This window comes from Eubalaena glacialis, chromosome X (genome assembly GCF_028564815.1).
Source record: "Eubalaena glacialis isolate mEubGla1 chromosome X, mEubGla1.1.hap2.+ XY, whole genome shotgun sequence".
Lineage (NCBI taxonomy): Eukaryota > Metazoa > Chordata > Mammalia > Artiodactyla > Balaenidae > Eubalaena > Eubalaena glacialis.
Window position 1 is genome coordinate 64,287,211 of NC_083736.1, and position 20,573 is coordinate 64,307,783.

The following is a 20,573-nucleotide window of genomic DNA, read 5'->3' on the forward strand; positions in this document are numbered from 1 at the left end:
GGTCCCCCTAGGGGTGGAAAGGGCAGAAGTGAGGGTGGCCAGAGTTCCCTGGGCCCCCAGCCCTGACCTGGGGCAAAAAAGCAGAGAATGGGGAGGGTGATGGTTGAAGCACAAGGGGAAGTTGAGAGGATGCATCTGGGAGTAACCCGGGCCAGCCTGGCTCCTGCCAGAGCTCCGTCGGTCCAGCCCGGGGAATAGTAGGCAGCAGGCAGTGCCGGGGCTCAGGAGGGCAGTCAGTGGGTTTGGGTCGTTCTTCTGAAGCTGACTCTGTCCTTCAGAGCTTGGTTAGCTAAAGGGGGTCAAGGCCCACCAGGACTATCCAGTGTAGGAAGATACCCAGACCCAAATTGTCTCCCAGCTCATCACAACAGCTGTGTCCCTGTGAAGAGGGCATCTCTCCACACAGTAACTTCTCTCCCCTGGTCCCAGTGTCTCTGAACTACAGTGATCTCTGATACCTTCCCCCAGCCTGGGCCAGCCCAGGAACCCCATCGCCACCCTTACCCAAGAAACTTGGCACGTCTCCTACCTGCTCCCCTTGAAGCTGAGCCCAGCTGACTCTGTCACCCGTCCCCTTGGCAGCCAGAGGGCATATCCAAGGGGGCGGGGTTGGGCGTGGGACCTGTACCTCCTCCGGTCCTGGGAAATCATTAGAGCTAGAAAGGCCCATCAAGATTATCTAGTCCCACCCACTCAGTGCACAGATTGGGAAACTGGGGCCCAGTGAGATTACTATTTAACGGTTCCTAAATGACTGTAGGAGAGAGTACACAAGGAAACGTCCAAGATGACAGATGAAGAGCCAGGCCACTGGAGATAACTAAAACTGCAGGAAGATCATAGAAATCTGTATGAGCAGAAACATGGAAAATGAATGTTAGCATGGATAACACATCGAAAGATTTTAGGAAATCTGAACTACTGATATAAATCTTAACTCCATGTGCATATAATTATAAGAAATTTGTATATAGCACTTACTACATGCAAGGTGCTGTTCTAAGCGCTTTGTACTTATTAATGGCCCCACAGGCTCTCTATGATGTAGGTATCATGATTGTCCCTACTTCACTGATGAGAAAACGAAGGCACAGAAAGTTGAAGTATTTTGCTAATTAGTGGTAGAGTCAAGATTTCGAACCCAGGAAGGCCAGCCTTTGAACCAGGCTTCAGCAATCCATAATTGCTATGCTCAATGGCCTCTCTAAACCACTGGCCATAATCTAGGAAAGGATAAGCAAACATGTTCTGAGAGCCTATTACGTGCTTGGACCAGTTCTAGGCACTGGTAGTTCACTAATAGTAAGCAAAACAGGCAAAAACTCCTACTCTAATGGAGCTTACATACCAGTGGGAGGGAAAAGATAATAAAATTAAGAGGTAAAATATATAGATCATGATCATTGTTATGGAAAAAAGTAAAGGAGGGAAAGAGAATAGAGAGGATTTCTGTTTTAAATATTAGGGTGACTTTTGAATAAGGACCAGATGGTTGTGAGGAAGAGGAAACATAGGGAGGAGGTCAGAGAGTTTGGCACAAACCAGATCATGAAGGTCCTTGGAAGCCATTGTGAGGACATCTTGGCTTTTACTTTCAGTGACTGGGAAGCCATTGAGGGTTTAGAAGAGACAAGTATCAGGATCTGATTCACATTTTAGAAAGATCCCTGGCTAGCTCTATGTTGAGAATAGACTACAGGGCTAGGGACACAGGAGGAAGATCAGATCAGAGGCCATTGCCAATAGAGATGATGGTGGCTTGGACCAGGCCGGTGAAGGTGGTGAGAAGTGGCAGATTCTGGCTAGCTTTTGAAAGTAGAGACAACAATATTTACCAATAAGGGGTATAAGAGAAAGAGAGGTGTCAAGAATGACTCCAAGATTTCTGGCCTGAGCAACTGGAAGAATGGACTTACATCATTGACAAAGATGGGGAAGGCTGTGAGAGGAGTAGGTGTGGGGAAAGATGAGGAGTTCATTTTTCCACCTGCCAATTTCAAGATGCTTATTAGGCATGTAAGAGGACGTGGTGAGGAGGTGATTCACTCCTCCCCAAAGATGCTAGCTCACATGCTTCCCTTACAGACTCCACCCCCTCCTACATACCACCCCTCGTCTCTCTCTATCACCCCAGGAGACCCTGGTCTGAATACAGCCAAGACAGTACAGACACCAAACCTAGATGTTTGAGAGCCTAGTGCTAGGGAACATGGAATTGTCAGGAGCTCTGGGCCTGAGGCTCCTGAGGCTAACTAAGGCTCCGTGATTATGGAAGTCTTAGGCACAGGAAGCAAGCTCTGGGCCTGGAAGACTCTGAGGGTAAGGTGGGTAGTGCTCTTGGGGAGGGGGAGCAAGCTGCAGCAGAATCCACTCTGAAGGGAGCTGGGAAGCAATGGGGACTCTGAACTGATCTTCAGATCCTGAAAATGTTGCCCAGCTGGATCCTGGGAGTGAGGGGAGGAGGCAGGGCTGCAGGGGAGGCTCTAGAATCTAGAATCTAGATCTCCTGGAAGACCCAGAAACCTAGATGGGGGAAACCTGGAGATCCTTGTCCAGTGGGGGTGTGGTGGATAGAAGGTAGGCGTGGAGAAGGCAGTCATAGCCTGAGTCCTGGACAGCTGATCGCTGTGATTTTGCACAAAAGGCTCAGGTGTTTGGAGCCAGACAGACCTGAATTCAAACCCTTGTTCTTCCACGTATTAGTTGTGTCACCCTGGATACCTCTTCATGACTGAATTTCCTCATGAGTGAAATGGGGTCACTAATACCAACCTTTTAGGGTTTTCTGAATACTGAATTGGTTAATAGATGTGAAAACACTTTGTAAACCATAAAATGCTGCAAATCTATAAAGTACTTTGTTATTATTTACTTTGCTCCCAGGGGTGAAGCTGGCCTCTTCAGAGGACGACAAGTGTGATCTGAAGCTTGGCATACACTCAAGGGGACATTCCAGTGTCCACTAAACTAGAGAAGCCCCAGCAGGAGCCAGCTTCCTGCTCCTACTGCTTCAAGCTGGTTTAGCTCTGCCAGGTTTCTGCCAGTCCCTGGACGCAGCTGCAGCTGCCAACGCTGCCACCACTGCCGCCCAGTGGCTACTTCAGGAAAAGACCTCTCCCAACATTCCCCAACCAGAAGCTAGCTTCCGCTGACGTCACCTGGGCCAAAAGGAATGCATGCCTTATGAAAGGTTGCAGACCAGACCCCTCTCTCCTGTGAAACTCTTCCTCATTTTCATTTCTATGACTTTACTCTGATTCCCTTATTCCTCTGGATGTTCCTTCTGACCCCTTCCCTGGCTCCTTTTTGTCCTCCTTCCTCCAAATGTGACCCTTCCACAATGCTTACTTCCAGATCTCTTCTCTCCTCTCCTCCTTCTCCATTCCTCCATTGTTTCTTTCTCTCTCCTTCTCTCCCTCTCTCTCTCCATCCACTCTCATGATTTAACTTACAAGTTATGAATAATTATAATGACCAATGAGATTCCAAAATACAAATCTCCCTCCAATCAAAATTTCTCTTCAATTGCCTAGGTTTTCTTTATGAAGTGAAAAGACGAGGTCGCCTGCTAAAAGTAAGGTGCAGTGTGGAGTGGAATAAGACAATCCCCACAGGCTTGATGGAAAGGAGCAGTAACCTGAAATCCTGGACAATCCAAATTTACTAATAAAATCATGGGAAAGTGACTGGTTCCATATAATTGTACCCAAGTTAGTGTTGTCCAGGTGTCTTTTCTGTAGTGTTCCCTTTTAGTCTTTCTAAATGTCTGTTCTTTATCTCCAACAAGGCTGTTAACAACTTTAGACTAGAGACCAGTACCACTGTGTCCGGTACCTAGGACAGCAGGGGAAGTCTCTGCTTCTACCATTTGATTTGTCTGCCTCCTCTCCATCCTCCCGCACTGAGCCAGTGCCGTTGTGCAGATCCCACTTAAGTCTGCTGGTATGTTGTCAGCTGCAATAACAGAAAACGCCAACTCAGTTGACTTTAAAATAAGGAAATGTATTATCTAGCATCTAAGTCCAGGAGCAGGGAGCTTTAGAGTTGATTAATTCAACAGTTCAACAATGTCATTAAAAAAATCCTGATTCTTTCCATCTTTCTGATCTGCACCCCTCAGCCTGCTGCTCAGCAACTCTCATGGTCACAAGGTGGCTGTTGCATTTTAGGCATTGTATCCAAACATGGAAATACCATTGACAAAAGGAGAGGAAGGCCTCTCTTCCTGTGTGTTTATTTTTATCACTCAGGAAACCTTTCCCAGAATCTCCCTAGCATGCTTCCCCTCATGTCTCAGTGGCCTGAGTTTCATCATGCCTATAACTAAACCAACCACCGGCAAAGAGGATGAAATTACCATGACTGGCTGAGAGGAGCAGAGAGCCAGGTGGAGGAGGGTGGGGTACATAAAAAAGTGGGGATTCTGCCCACAAGAAGGAAGGGAGAGATGCCTATTGAGTTGATAAACAATCCTGTCTGCTAAGATCCCTTATGGAATAACCAGCCCTTCCTCACTCAGCTATCCGGTCATCACTTCCAAACTGGAAGGACTGGTTGGGAATATCACTGGGGTGTGCAGAGTGAGGGTGGGTAAGGACCTGAAGATACCTCTCCCATTAATCTATCACAGGGGCCAGACACTTCACCTTTAGAGATGCACTCCTTTGCCTTCTTACTCTTGCCTCCTCACAAAATGCAAATACTCTTGATCAAAATAAAACTATGGTGTCTCTCTTTGGGAGACTACTAACTGGAAAGGGACACAAGGGAATTTTCTGGGGAGCTAGAAATGTTCTATATCTTGATCTGGGTGGTGGTTACATGTATGTATACATAGGTGTAGTAGTTTCTTATTGCTGCTTTAAAAAATTACCACAGACTTGGTGCCTTAAAACACCATTTATTCTCTTACAGTTCTGGAGGTCAGAAGTCCAAGATCAGGTTCACTGGGCCAAAATCAAGGTATCAGCAGGGCTATGCCTGAACTGTGACAGCCACCCTGCAACCATGAGGGACTATAGGGGAGAAACTGTGTCCTTGCCTTTTCCAGTTTCTAGAGCTGCATTCCTCCATCTTCAAAGCCCAGAGCATAGCATCTGGCTGCAGTCCTCATATTGCCTTCTGTCTCCGCAGTTAAATCTCCCTCTATATCCCTCTGCTTCCCTCTTATAAACAGACTAGTGATTACATTTAGGGCCCGCCCGGATGATCCAAAATAGTCTTCCCCTCTCAAGATCCTAAATTTAATCACATCTGCAAAGTCCTGTTTTGCCGTATAAGGTAACATTTATTGGTTCCAGGGATTAAGACCTGATATCCTTAGGGGCGCATTATTCAGCCTTCCACAGTAGGTAAAAATTCATCAAGCTGTGCAATTAAAATTTGTGCATCTTACTTTTGCTAAATTATACCTCTGGCAAGAAATGCACATACTCCAGGAAAAGAGAGAATGATTTAAGTTCAATCATAATAATGAATTAAAGGTCTACCAGATCTACTTCCTGTTGAGAGTACCATGGACCTGGGTTGAAAGAGGGGCTAAGCTTCAAGTGTGTGTCTGAAGACAAAAATGGGTTGAAGGCTAGTCCAAAAGTACATTCATTCTGACTTTTCACCTCCTCCATAGACACCAACCTTCTCCGCAGAGTCTGGGCTTCTAGCTGTAGCTGAAAATCCCTGAGAAGGAAAGAGTTACAATGACTAAAAGCCAAGGCCCTGGGGTGCATACTAACAAGGAATGGCAAAGGCTAACCCGGTTATTTGGGCAAAGAGATTATAGGACAGCTAGCTCTCCAGTGCCCACAGTGGGGAGTGGGAGATAGGGAAGGCCCAGCCCCCTGAGCCACGGACATAGTCACCCTCTGAGGAACGGACATGCTGTCGTGGAGGGTTGAGGGCTGCATCTATGGATAGATACTAAAGCGCAGCCGGCACTATGGTGAGGTGAGGTGGTGTAGGGTCCTGTATCCCCAGAGCTTGGATATCCCGTCTCTACATCCCCCATGTCCATGAAGCCTGGGCCTGGGCCCTATGGGAAGGACAGCCAAGAAAGGAAGATTACTTTTGTTGCTACCATTGTGGGGGGTCCTGGCAGCTGCAGGACAGAAATATCTCTAATTCCATGAGTGGTCATATGAGGCGAGCGAAGCTGCTTAGAGCCTATAGCGTGGACTTAGTTTTAGGGATTGGAGAGAGTCAAGGGCTGGGGGGCAGGAAAGGTTTACTTCAGGTGGGGGTGATATAGATGTCAATTGCTTTTTCCCTCCACAGGCAACATCCTGCCCAGAGAACCTGCCCCTGGGCCAAGGATCCTTTGTTACCTTCCTCTCCAACAAGAAAAGAAGTTCAAGGCTCACAGACATGTGCACACAGCTCAACACACTCAGCCTCTCCTGCCCTACCCCACCCCCATGTACGGGAGATTGACTCCTGCTGTGCACATAAGCTGGGATAATCGGGTCTCTAAACATCACTTCAAGAGTCCCAAGTCCCAAGTAGTGGGGGGCTGGGGAAGGGGTGCTCTTTCCCATACCCTTGGCTTTTGTGTGGCCTGTAATAGTTGATCAAGAGATATAGAAAGACTGGAATATGACACAAGCCTCTCCTTTCAGAATCATAAAGGCCTATACTTTGAGCCCTCCTATTTCTATCCCTCACATTGCTTTTCTTTTAATATCCCAGAGTCCCCTTTGATCCCGGTCCTCAGGTTCAAGGCCTCACAAGGCCAAAACCTTGTATTTCCCTTTCTCAAGCTCCCCTGACTTTAACACCATCAGATTCAACCCCTGACTCCCGCCCTGTCCCAGCAGCAAGAGCCTGCTAATCTTTTAGCCACTAATCTTTTAGCCACTAATCTGCTTTCCAAACTCTTGGCACCTGCGCTATTTATAAATCAGTATTTCATGCCCCCCCCAGAACCCTATTCTTCTCTCCTGACCCCCACCAATCTAAAAACTCAGAGGATATACCCTGAGAAAACCATAATTCAGAAAGAGTCATGTACCAAAATATTCATTGCAGCTCTGTTTACAATAGCCAGGACATGGAAGCAACCTAGGTGTCCATCATCGGATGAATGGATAAAGAAGATGTGGCACATATATACAATGGAATATTACTCAGCCATAAAAAGAAATGAAATGGAGGTATTTGTAATGAGGTGGATGGAGTTAGAGTCTGTCATACAGAGCGAAGTAAGTCAGAAAGAGAAAAAGAAATACAGTATGCTAACACATATATATGGAATCTAAGGAAAAAAAAAAAAGGTCATGAAGAACCTAGTGGCAAGATGGGAATAAAGACACAGACCTACTAGAGAATGGACTTGAGGATATGGGGAGGGGGAGGGGTGAGATGTGACAGGGTGAGAGAGTGTCATGGACATATATACACTACCAAATGTAAAATAGATAGCTAGTGGGAAGCAGCCGCATAGCACAGGGAGATCAGCTCGGTGCTTTGTGACCACCTAGAGGGGTGGGATAGGGAGGGTGGGAGGGAGGGAGATGCAAGAGGGAAGAGATATGGGAACATATGTATATGTATAACTGATTCACTTTGTTATAAAGCAGAAACTAACACACCATTGTAAAGCAATTATACTTCAATAAAGATGTTTGAAAAAAAAAAAAAAGAATAAAAACTCAGAGGACCTTGGGTATAAGAGGTTGGGGAGGCGAGTATAGTGACCAGAGCTGGAGACGGATGTGAGCTTCATCTTCCTCTCCAGGTAATAGTCCAAAGTCCTCTATTTCCAGCCCATACTAGGCCCCATATCCCCTTCCCTTAGCACCCCCATCAATATATCAAGAAGCACTTGAAGGGCACCTTTCCCGACACAACTGACAGGCACTCAGGCTGAGAGACCCTGGGAGAGACCTCTGGAAGCTCCCCTAAGCTCACCCCTCAAGCCAGATCTAATATGCATCAAAGAAAAGCATTAGAGAGACGTCTTCCTCTCTCTAAGTATCCCTACTCCAAGGCTTAGCACCTGGGGACATGGATGGAGATAAGGGTGGGAAAATCTGGGGAGGGTGATGTGAGCGATGAAGAGGTTCAAGGAAGGCTTTCAACCTCCATACAGGTTTCTGCCACCAACAACCAGGAGCATGAGGGTACCAACCTTTTCTCTCCCGCACCTTTCTCCTTTCTTACCTGAGTGTTAAGGCCACCGTGAGGTGAACTCAGGCTCAGAATCCATTGCAGGAGCAAAGCCAGAGTCTGGATTTTGTTCATTCATTCATTCATTCATTCATGTATCTAACGAACATGTCTTGGTGCCTACTGTGTGCCAGGTGATGTTCAGCCTCATCCAGTCCAATTCTCCTCATACTTTCCTGGATGCAGGCCATTCTCCAGACAAATTTCTTCTCTCAGAAGGCTCTCAAGAGTGCCCCAGCTATTTCAAAAAGCCTCACTCTTTCTGGAGAATAGACAGTATGGTTAGTCAACAATTCGTAAAAACTAGGGAAGGTTATTTCCCATGTCCAGGATAGTTGAGATTATGGCTGAATAAGTAACCTTGGCAGGAGGCAGAATAGGAGGTGTGGATGGTGGTGAGGTGTCTATCTAAGAAGAAAAGGTTACATCACACTAGGTGTGTCTGGATGGTATACCAGAGCCAGGTAAGGAGAATAGGGACCAAATGATTGAGCCTTCCTCCTTCTTTCCCTTTTGCCAGAAAAGGCTCAACATCAACGCCATGGCCAACATATCCAGGTAAGTAAGAACTCCTAATTCTCTGATTCTGTGACTTGTCACTTACCCAAACCCAAGTACTTGCCTTTGGGGTGGAGGGGTTTGCAACCTCTCCCCAACTTGTGTCTTGGACTCTATCCCAACTGCCTCCACCTTTGTGTCATTTCGCTCTCCTTGGGGCTCTTCTTTTTTTTTTTTTCCAGCTCCTCCCCAATCCCACCAGTAAGATTTATTTATTATTTATTTATTTTATTTATTTTTGGCCGCGTTGGGTCTTAGTTGCGGCACGCGGAATCTTGGTTGCGGCGCACGGACTTCTCTCTAGTTGTGGCGTGTGGGTTTTCTCTTCTCCAGTTGTGGAGTGCAGGCTCCAGGGCACATGGGCTCTGTAGTTGTGGCGCACGGGGTCCAGGGTGCGTGGGCTCTGTAGCCTGTGGCACTCGGGCTCTCTTGTTGAGGCCCGAGAGCTCAGTAGTTGTGGCACGCAGGCTTAGTTGCCCCAAGGCATGTGGGATCTTAGTTCCCTGACCAGGGACTGAACCTGCATCCCCTGCATTGTAAGGCGGATTCTTTACCACTGGACCTCCAGGGAAGTCCCTGGGCCTCTTCTTCTAATCCTAGAAATATTTCCTTTTCTCCCCACTTCCCTTTCTCTTCTTCTCCTCTTCCCTTCTTTTCCAATCCCCCTCCTTATCCTCTGATTTTCTCCTCATAGGGTGTTTAAGAAGACCTGCTCCAATGGCAAGGTGAGAGAACCTGGCCCAGCTGGGCAAATGAGAGGGCAAAAGGGATAGGTGGGTACCTCCTTCAAGGTCTCAGGGGTTTGGGTTGGGGGCTTCAGGGGAATCCATTCAAAGATGATTATGAGAATAACATGGGAGGTTGTTCCACAACAGCTCTCCATCTACCTGGGGAAACGGGACTTCATGGACCATGTGGACATGGTGGAACCCATTGGTCAGTGAGTCCAAAAAGGGAAAGAGCCTGGGGAGAAGGGAATGGGAGTGAGGGAGTAAAAGAAAGCCAAGAAAGGACCATGCAGAAGAGGAGGCCAATTAAAGAGAAAAATAGGAGGAACCATTCAGGGGTCAACTTCTGTTTCATAGTCTGAGGACCTTTCCTGACCAGAGGGCCATCTCTCCCCCTCTCCACAGATGGTGTAGTCCTGGTTGACCCTGATTACTTAAAAGGTCGAAAGAGTAAGTAAAAATCCTTGTTGGTCTGTGTATGTGCCAGGGACCCCAACCTAAAATGTCACACATGCCAGACAAGTAGCCTGAATGAGTGGAGTGGACGAGTGGACCAGAGGGGTATAAGAAAATATAAAAGTAGTGGGAACTGTGAATGTCTTGTCTGGTGGAGGTTAACCACTGGGAATTTCAGCCCAGTGTGGCCAGATTTTCCAATTGTTAAAGAGGAACTGGAAATGAAGCTCAGAATACGATCTTGAGAGGCCCAAAGTCTGAAAAGATTCTAGTGCCCCTTTCCCAAATGATATTCAAAATAGATATATTTCTAAAGCATAAATGAAATTTTGTTTTTCAAGATCACACAAAATTTACATGTGTGCTGAAATTAAGTTTTTTTCTAAAATTTCTGATTTTCTCCATTACTGTTGCTGGTCCCTCTTGCTTAGACTGCCCATGGAAAGATCCAGTACACCAGAAACCCATATTTTAATGCAAATTTCCTGATTTTCAAATGTTGGTAACTAATTAAAAGATTTTTAAGGGCCTGGATAAATCAAAAAACTTTATTTTTCCATAGGGTGGATGTGACCTTCAGCCTGCCACTTTGCATTTGCTTTTTCCTTTAATTGCATATGTCTTTCCATATCTCCTTTATGTAGGGAAACCCATTTTTCCCATTTAAAAAATCCCAAACAAAGAAACAAACAATAACTACAGCAAGTAACAGCAAGCGACATTGCTCTGGCCACAGTATTATAGATCCAGATTACACTGAAATATTGTTTTGCCACTTTTTTTTCTTTTAATTCTTACTCTGTGATCCAATTAGACTGAAAATTGGGTTTGACTTGAAAAAGGCTCAGAACAAATTGATGAATACTAGTTCAGATGTAACCTTTAGATATTGTGGAATAAACCAGACTTAGTCGCTCAGATTAAACAGTGCAGATAAGCAGTCCACCCAGTTTTAAATATCAGAGGAACTTTGGGGTATGGCCAGTAAATTAACCAACTTATTTAAGACTCTCAATTACTCTGTAGTTCTAAAACCTAAATCATTTTTTCACAGTCCTACAAAGTCTTCAGAATAACCTACAGAAAGAAATCTTTAGTTGAAAAAATGCATGTCAATCCAGGAATAAGATGTGTTTTTTCCTTTAATTCTAATCTTCTTCATGTCCCTTAGTAGTTTTATATTATTATTCATTTAGGTTGTATATATTTAAGTTTATTCCTTAGCTACTTTATATGTTTTGTTACTTTTATGAAGATAATCTTATTTGCATCATATTTTCAAATATGCTTTTTTTTCTTTTGAGGTGCATTTGTTGATGTGAAATATGCTTACGCTACACCTTGAATGAAAAAGGCTTGTTGTAGGGCAACATATGCGGTTGTGCGAATGAAGTGTGGTTTAACAAAAATCGATGTGGGATCTCTCTGTGTTATTTCTTACAACTGCATGTGATGATCTCAAAATAAAATGTTTCATTTCAAAAAGGCAATGAGAGAGAAGTCAATAGCTAAGGTGGCCTTATGTTTAATTATAGAAACAAAGTTGGGAAGCAAATGCAACAGAAATTAACAGCAGTTATCTCTGGAATATGATGTATGATGGCAGGGCTTTGATTCTCTTTGTGTTTTCTGATTGCCACACAATTAATATGTATTGTTTATATAATAAACACAAATATAAATTAATAACTTTAGAATAGACGTTGAATTTTTAAAAACTAAAAACAAGCTATTTCCTAACACACTAAAAAAAGGATGATTCTAAACTGCCAGAGAGCCAATAAGATCTTGGGGGTGGGGTGATGCCCTCCCCACATGCCACAGCGGGATGTGACAGAACAATTCATCTGATTAACACCTTTACCTCGGGGGCTATTAGATACCCTTCTGCCTGGCCTCGCCTGATCTTTTTCTGTCTTACTTCTCATCTCTTTCATTTCCTCCCTTCCCTTGCTTCCTTCCAGCCACCTCTTTTCCTCTTTTTCTCATCTTCTCTGTTTTTTCTTTTCCTTTGCCCCCTCTTTCCTTTTCCTTTTCTTTCTCTCTCCCTTCTCCCACTTTTATTGGCATAATTGGGAACCAAGGTGAATTTAATTTGTTGTATCTTTTGAAAATTGTTAAGTTTGTCTTCATTGTAGAAATATTAGAAAGTACAGATGAAGGAGAAAAAGACTGTAATCCTCTCACCCAGAGATAATCACTAATATTTCACTTCATATTTATTCATATTTTCTGAGCAAAAAATCTATATTTTTATTAAAAATGCTATACTATAAATAACATTTTCTAATCTTTTTTACCTATGCAATATGTAAAAATCTATAAAGTTTTAAGTTGCCTAGTAGTATATTGTATGGGTGTACCATAATATATTTAGCCAACTTCAATCATTGGACATTTTTTGCTATGATAAACAACCCCATAAAGTACATGCTTGTATGTATTTCTTTTCATACTTGTCCAATGATTTCTTTAGACTAAATGCCTAGAAAAGGAATGAATGGCCAAAGGGCAGTCACACATTTTTAAAGGTTTCTATTGCCAAATTGCCCTTCAAAATGGTTGTACCAATTAACTCTCCCTCCTGCAGGGTATGAGGCTGCCCATTGCCCCAGTCATTATAAACACTACCATTATCATTACTTTCAGTCTTTGTTGTGTCTTTTGAATATAGATTCATTTTCTTTGCTTGCTCGTAATTTTAAAAGCAGATAATTTGGCTGTTTGATATTTTGATCTCTTAAAAATACAAAAATGAGTTGCTTTCTACTAGTGTGTGGCTCTTGGTAGTTTTCTTTGGGTCAGGGCTCCTGATTAAAAGTAAGATTCCCCACCTCTGTTCTAAATCTTTCCTTCCCTCAGTCTCTGTCACTGTCCTTGGACAGGTATCTTTCTGTACCCCATCCCACACCACTAGTGCACTCAAGTGACTTTCTATTTGCCCCTAATCTTAGGTACTATCTGCAATGTATAAGTTCATTTATAACTGTTCCACTTTTCTAATATTCCCATGATCATCATCATCATCATCCACATCTAATTTAAATGTCCAAAGGGATTTCTCATACATCAACTCCTTACAACCATCCTATGAGTTAAGTTGGGCACGTACGAGTCTGGGCTTTGGAGTCAGGCCTGAGTTGAAATCCTGGGCTGTCACTTAGCTGCTCTGAGCTCATTTTCTCTACCTGTAAAGTGGAGATAATAATACTTCAGAGGATTATTGTGAGGTCCAAATAACATATGTAGAGCTCTCAGTGCAGTCCTATTATTGACAGGTGAAATAACTGAGGCTCACACAAGTCGAGGGATTTATGCAAGTCATATTCAAGCCCAAGTATCTGACCCTAGAGAATGATGTAATGAATACCCTGTACTCACCATCTAGCTTTAAAAAGAATTACAGAATCAAACTGAAGTCTCCTGTGTATCCTTCCCTAATCCCATACTCCTTCCTCCCTCCCTCCTTTTCTTCCTGCCTCCACCGCAGATAATTACTATCCTGAATTTGATGTTTATTATTCCCATGATGTTTCTATACTTCTACTCTATATTTATATATCAGTGAGCAACTTTGGTACTGTTCTACATGCTTTTCAACTTTATGTACATGGTATCAGATTGTGCATATCATCCTGCAGCTAGCTTTTTTTACTCAATAGTTTTTGAGACTTAACCATGTTAATACATGGAGTTTAGTTCATTCATTTTAACCTCAGTTTAGTATTCCATGATATGAATATACCACAACTGTTTACCCATTCTCCCATTGATAGGTATTTAAATCATTTCCAATCTTATGCTATGACAAACATTGACGCAATGAACATTCTCATAGGTATCTCCTTATAGACATGAGCAAGACTTCCTCTAAATTCATCTTAGGTCATAAGATATAAGCAGATTCAGCTTTACTGGATAGTGCCCAACAGTTTTCCAAAGTGGTTGTACTCATTTGTTAGCAAATTTTTTTCTGCATTCCTTTGACCAACTACAAATCTCCAGGTCCTTGAATTTTCTCTTGTATCAGTCTTAACATCTTACTGGTTTCCTCATTAGTTGAACTGCCTTCAGAAATAAATAAATAAATAAATAAACCTAGGGACTCTGACAGAAAAAAAAAAGTGGTTGTACTAATGTATATTCCCACCACAGTGTGTAATGAACCCTATTGCTCCACATCTGGAGCACTGCTCAACACACAGTGCTGTCAGACTCAAAAGTTTTTGACAATATGATGGGTGTGAAGTGTTATCACATTGTGGGTTTTTAAAAATTATTTATTTATTTATTTGGCTGTGCTGGGTCTTAGTTGCGGCACGCAGGAGCTTCGTTGTGGCATGCGGGATTTTTTTTTTAGTTGCAGCATGCAGGATCTTTTAGTTGCGGCATGTGAACTCTTAGTTGCGGCAGGTGGGATCTAGTTCCCTGACCAGGAATCGAACCCAGGCCCCCTGCATTGGGAGCGTGGAGCCTTAACCACTGGACCACCAGGGAAGTCCTCTCATTATGGTTTTAATTTGCACTTATCTGATTATTATTAGACTGGACATGTTTTCATACCTTATTGGCCATTCCGTTTTGCTCTTCTGTGCAGAGCCTATTCATAAACTTTGCACGCTTTTATATTGGGCTGTTTTTATTTTTATTACTGATTTGTGGGAGTTCTTTATATATTACGAACACTAAACTTTTGTTTGTTATATGTGTTGCAAATATTTCCTCTCAGGCTTTTGCTTGTTTCATTATTTATAAAGACTCTTAATGTAAAGAAGTTTTAAATTTTACTATAGTCAAATGTATTGATCCTTTTCTTTATGGCCATACTGTTTTGATCATATTACATTGTCTCTCCATGTCTTCCTCTGAGCTATTTAAGATCTCCTTTCCTCCTCAGGTCTGACAGGTCACTCTCTTCCTCCTTTGCCTGCAGTGTTTTTCATGTTGACGTGTGCCTTTCGCTATGGCCATGATGACTTGGATGTGATTGGTCTGATGTTCCGCAAAGATCTGTATGTACAGGTCAAGCAAGTGGTCCCAGCTGAGCACAGCAGCCCCCAGGGGCCCCTCACAGTCCTGCAGGAGCAACTGCTGCACAAGCTGGGGGACAATGCCTACCCTTTTACCCTGCAGGTACTGACCCCAAGTCCTGGGTAAGGCTTCCAGGGAAGATTAAGAAAGGAAGCTAAAGAAGGAGAACATAGGAAAGGGGTCCCTGTTTCTTCTGTTTGCTGACCTTTTCTGATCTTTTAGATGGTTGTCAACCTGCCCTGTTCGGTGACACTGCAGCCAGGTCCTGATGATACAGGGAAGGTGAGGTCTGGGTTCTGAGAAAGAGGGACAGGGGGATAAATGGACAAGACTAGAGAAAGGGACAGCTAAGGGACGGGATCAGACATTTCCTTATAAACCCATGAGGAAGGGAGGGGTAGTGTCAGAAATGAGTTCTTTTTGCTCCTGCCCCTTTGCAGGCCTGTGGTGTTGACTTTGAAGTGAAGAGTTTCTGTGCTGAAAACCTGGAGGAGAAAGTCTCCAAGAGGTATTTCTTTGGTCCTCTCCAAAATCCCTGCCTCCAGCCTGCGCCAGAAAACAGATCTTGCTCTCAGGACAGAAACAGCCCTACTTCTAACCTCTGTAGCACCGTCACCACCAACTCAGATGCCCAGTTCTGATTTCCCTCTGACTTCTCTTCTTTGCTCTAGGGCAAGGGTCAGCAAACTTTCCTGTAAAAGGCCAAAAAAGAAATATTCAGGCTTTGTGAGCAATGTAGTTTCTGTTGTAACTACTCAGCTGTGCCACTGTAGCGTGAAAACAGCCATAGGCAGTACGTAAATGAACGAGCGTGGCTTTATTTATGGACACTGAAATTTGAATTTTACATAATTTCCACATGTCATGAAATATTATTGTGGATTTTTTTTCAACCATTAAAAAATGTAATAACCATTCTTAGTTTGTGGGCCATACAGAAACAGGCAGCAGGCCAGATTTGGCCATTGAGCCATAGTTTGCTGACCTGTGGTCTAGATACCTACCTTGAGGGTACAGAGGAGTTCTCTGACAGAGGCCTTCCACCACCTCCCCTCCCCAAGCAAGGACTGGGCTATGGGGTTGGCATGAGAAAGGTCTGTGGGTCCTAAGGAGACATTCTGGCTGTTCCCTTGGCCTCTACTTAGAGACTCTGTGCGGCTGGTGATTCGGAAAATCCAGTTTGCACCCCTGGAGCCAGGCCCTGGCCCCTGGGCCCAGACTGTTCGCCGCTTCCTTCTGTCAGCTCAGCCCCTACAACTCCAGGCCTGGATGGACAGGGAGGTTTGTGACCCCCATTTCCTGCCCCCTACCATGCAACCCCTCTGACATCCTTTCTTCATTGATCTCCTACTTGGGAAGACAAGGGTGGAAGCCAGGGTGGCAAAAGCACTGAGGAAACAAATTCTAGGTCTTGATCTGGGTGTTCTCCCTCCAATCTTATAATGGGCCTCTCCTCCTGCTTCAGGTTCACTACCACGGCAAACCCATCACTGTCAACGTTTCCATCAACAACTGCACCAACAAGGTCATCAAAAAGATCAAGATTTCAGGTGAGCTTCTTTTCCTATCCCCCTGCACCTGGTCCCAAATCCAGAGGTCTTTTTCCAGAACTCTGCCCCACTTACCCAGTCTGCATTCATCTAGGCTTTCCCTCCATTGCAGGCTTATCAGAACACGTATCTCTGTTTGCCCATATGCACATCTTAGTATATCATGAGTAGTGTGCCCGTGTACAAGGGCAGCAAGTTGGGGTCTCGAGGATGACTGACTAATTGTAGTCATGTGTTTTTCCTGGCTCTTCAGTTGACCAGATCACAGATGTCGTCCTGTATTCACTAGACAAGTACACCAAGACTGTGTTCGTTCAGGAGTTCATGTGAGCTGGCACTGGGGCCTGGGTCAGAGAGCCAAGGGATAGGGTGGTGGGAAGAGGGCCGGGGTCTGGAGGCAGAGGAGGGGGTTGGGGAAAGAAGGAAGTGGAGAAGAGCCCAGGACTGAGGAACATCAAGGTGAGGGTTGATGTGGAAAGAGGGAGGGATTCTCAAGAGAGCTGGAGGGGGGATACCACAAGAGGATCATCAAGTCCTGAGAGAGGGCAGAGGCATAAGGATTTCCCACCAGAGTGAATTGTTCCCACTCTCCACAGTCAGACATGCCAGCTCTCTTGGATACTCCAGTAGTTCTTGGAATCGTGCAAAAAATTCTTGGGAATGAGAATCACTTAGTTGGCGAGCCTAGCTTAAGTTCATCTCTTCTTTTCCTTTGAAAGGGAGACTATAGCTGCTAACTCCACCTTCTCCAAGAGCTTTGCAGTAACCCCACTCTTGGCTGCCAACTGCCAGAAACAGGGCCTGACACTGGATGGCAAATTCAAGCATGGTGTTACCAATCTGGCCTCTAGCACGATGTAAGCTCAAATGTAACTCCCAACCTTCATTTTCTATCCCCAACCCATTCTGTGTGCTATATATACAGTTCTGAGGTTTCACCTTCAATGAAGCCTACCTGTTTTTAAAAATGTCCCTAGGTCAGTGTTCAGAGCTGCCTCCAGGCAAGAGGGCCGACAGTAAGCTAAATAATACCCATGGGACCAACGGCAGGCTTAGGTCATAGGCAACAAGAAAGGAAAAAATGGAAAGGAAAAATTCCTTATGTTGTATAATATTTTACAGCTCATAAAGGTCTTACGTATGGTACTGTTATCTTCATAAGAATCCCATTAAAGTAGGCTGGATGTGTATTCTTATTCTACTTTACACTTAACGACCCTGAGGTTCAGAGAGATGAAGGAACTTGTCCAAGCTTGTGTAGCTAATAAGTGGCAGAGATGGAAAAGATTCTATCACATGTCATCTGCCTCTAACACTGCGATCTCTACAGCAGCTACTCTCTAGTGAAGATAGAAGTTCAATGGAAGACAGATGAGAAATGGAGAGAAAAGAGGACAAAAAGAAGAAAAATATGATAGGAATTGATATAATTCTATCAAATCATTCATTTGGTCCTATGCCTAACACTTGGAGGCCCTAGTATAAGATGTGTCTCCCACCAAAAGCCATCTGCCACCATCTAACAAGCATTAATTCCCACTGCCTTTCCCTATGCCTTATCAATCATGTAGCTATGGACTATTATTGCTTGAAAGAGCCTGAGAAATCATACAAACAGCATTATTTTACAGATAGAGGATCAGCATCCCAGGGCAATGAAGAGACTTTCCCAAGATCATATAGCTTTCTGTGCCTTATTTTTCAATCAGTGGGTTTTCATTGAACACCTGTTACATGCTTATTCCTATGCTAAGCAATGTGGGAGGATACAAAGACGTTTAAGACAGTCTGCCTTCAGTCAATTTACAGCCTAAACGGAGAACAAAGAGGAATTTAAATACAATCTAACAGTTAAATGTTAGTACGTGTGGTTCAGACTATAAATCCGATAGAAGTTAATAGAAGCCAGCATAGCTGGAGAGGGCTTCCTAGAGGAGACAAAAGGAGCTAGAGCTTGAAGAAGGTGTTGGATCTGGATAGCAACAGAGGAAGAAAAGAGTGTTCTGGGTTGGGAACATAGCCTGGGCAAAGGCTAGAAGGTAGGACTCTGCATGGCACGTTCTGAGCATGGAGAGAGCATGGGTCCGCTTAGGTTGTATCCCCGGTGTTAGGGAGTTAGGGCAGGAAGGTTAGATTGTTAAGGGTCATGAAAGCCAAGCAGTGTAGTAGTTATATTCAGAGAGGTAGGCTCCTGAGCAGAGGGTGACCTGGTAAAACTGGATCTGAGGAACAGAAATGTGGTCCCAATGAGTAGGAGATCAGAGCCTGGGAGCCCTGTCAGATGACAAAAGGTGCACTGAATGAATTAACCTCCAGCCCCTCCCCTCCAAACACACAACAATGAATACTACCACCTCCAGTCTTCGACCAGGAATGGACAAGGAGCTGCTGGGGATCCTGGTGTCCTACAAAGTCAGAGTCAACCTGATGGTGTCCTGTGGAGGGTGAGTGAGAGTGCAGGGTCTGTCTGGGCAGGGGCTGGGGAGCCACTTCTGTTTTCCTCCCAGTTGGACTGATCCACTCAAGCTATTCCCCACCCCTTCTCCTGGACCAGTTTCCCAAACCTGTAAGCTCCACAAACAAGCCAACTTCCCTTCCAGAAACCCATTCTGTGGTTGAGTTGGCCTTACAATCCTTCATTCCCCTGCAAATTTAAGTTGCTACTAACCATTTCCAGCTGCTAATTTTAGGGTGTCATTCTACCCTCAGCATCCTAGGCGACCTGACAGCCAGGTAAGACACTGTGGGGAGGGGGAACTGGGGCAAGAAGGGGAGGATGTGATCAGGAGACCAAAAGAATGACACGGGAGAATCTAAGGGCATCCCAGGACCGAAAAATTGAGGGAGAGAGGTTCAGGGAGTGGCCTTGGAGGGAAATCTGTAACTCTGCCTTGGGATCCTTGCAGTGATGTTGGCGTGGAGCTGCCCTTGATCCTGATGCATCCAAAGCCATCGAACGGTGAGTGACCAGGTGGGACTCACAGGAACAGTGGTCCCGAGGGTTGGGGACCAAGCAGTTCTGATCTCATGAATCGAGGACTGGCAGTTTGGGTAGAGATTGAATAGCAATAGGTAGGTTGGGTGTCTAGGTTTTCAGGGGAAGTTGTGTGTGTGTGTGTGTGTATTGTGTATATGGGAGGGAGAGGGTTAAAAAGGGAGAGGAATGAGTAACAAGACATTTCTTCAGGGAACTTATCAGCTTCAATCCATATTTCCTTCCCTCTCCATGCTTGCTACAGAGGCCGCTAGGTAAGAAAATGTGAGGCCTGGAAACCTCGCCCCCCTTTCCCCACTGCCACTCTCCATTTTATGATGATGGAAATGGATAAAAGCTTCCCTGGAGTGTTGCTTTCAATAGGTGTGCAGTGGAAACGTATGGTTTAGCTTCGTGTCATAGTTCAGTGCTTTTCATACGCCCCACTCTTTCCCTTTTTGCGTCCCCCCCTCCACCTCCTGCTCTTCTCCCAATCGTCCTTCCCCCTCATCCCTTCCAGTTTTCTTTTTCCTTCCCCTCGCACCTCCTCACCCTAACTTCTCCCGTCTTTCATTCTCCCATCCCTTCCCTCCTTCCCACCCTCCATTCTTATTTCCCCTCCGGCCCTCATGGGGGCTTTTGTGTTGGCAGACTGGGGAGGGAACAAAGGAAACAAGCCAGTGTGATCCAAGTGGGGCGGGTGCAGCTGAGAGGGGGTGAGGATCGGAGTTGGGAAGCAGGGAAGGGATCACTTCTCTGGGATCAGGAAACGGGAGTGGATGTGGAAGACGCTCAGACAGCTGTTCCTAACCCTCCATCTCCCTCTGCTGCTTCTGCAAGCTCTGAGGATATAGTCATCGAGGAGCTCGCTCAGCAGCAGCCCGGCAGAGAGGAGAGCCAGGAGGCTTTGGCGGCCAAGGGGGATGAGGGCAGCTGAGCGCCTGGCTCGGGTGCCTCTGTGTGGAAGCCCCACTGCAACACTCTAATAAATCAGCTTGTCCAGATGTGCCCACTGATCGCTTTGGTATCTCCTCCTCCTGGAGGAGGGTAATGGAACTACCTAGAATGAGCCACCTCCCCACCCGCCACCCCACATCAGTGATTAGACTTCCTGCA

The 20,573-nt window shown here is 44.9% G+C and overlaps 1 protein-coding gene across 1 annotated transcript; it reads left to right on the plus strand.

The window, feature by feature from the left end:
- The first annotated feature begins 8,701 nt into the window (after positions 1 to 8,701).
- ARR3 (arrestin 3) lies at positions 8,702 to 20,394 on the plus strand. The gene is made up of 16 exons (XM_061177915.1): positions 8,702 to 8,718; positions 9,413 to 9,443; positions 9,594 to 9,654; positions 9,852 to 9,896; positions 14,836 to 15,035; positions 15,156 to 15,215; positions 15,374 to 15,441; positions 16,079 to 16,214; positions 16,399 to 16,483; positions 16,737 to 16,809; positions 17,203 to 17,340; positions 18,844 to 18,927; positions 19,193 to 19,216; positions 19,390 to 19,442; positions 19,723 to 19,732; positions 20,298 to 20,394. Exons 1-16 carry the CDS (start codon positions 8,702 to 8,704, stop codon positions 20,392 to 20,394), a joined length of 1,182 nt encoding a protein of 393 aa, XP_061033898.1.
- Positions 20,395 to 20,573: the final 179 nt, after the last annotated feature.

Excerpts from the sequence above, each read along its gene's own strand:
- ARR3 (XM_061177915.1), top strand. Across the intron at positions 15,442-16,078 it reads GAGGAGAAAGTCTCCAAGAG|AGACTCTGTGCGGCTGGTGA; the intron begins GTATTTCTTTGG and ends GCCTCTACTTAG. Across the intron at positions 18,928-19,192 it reads CTGATGGTGTCCTGTGGAGG|CATCCTAGGCGACCTGACAG; the intron begins GTGAGTGAGAGT and ends TTCTACCCTCAG.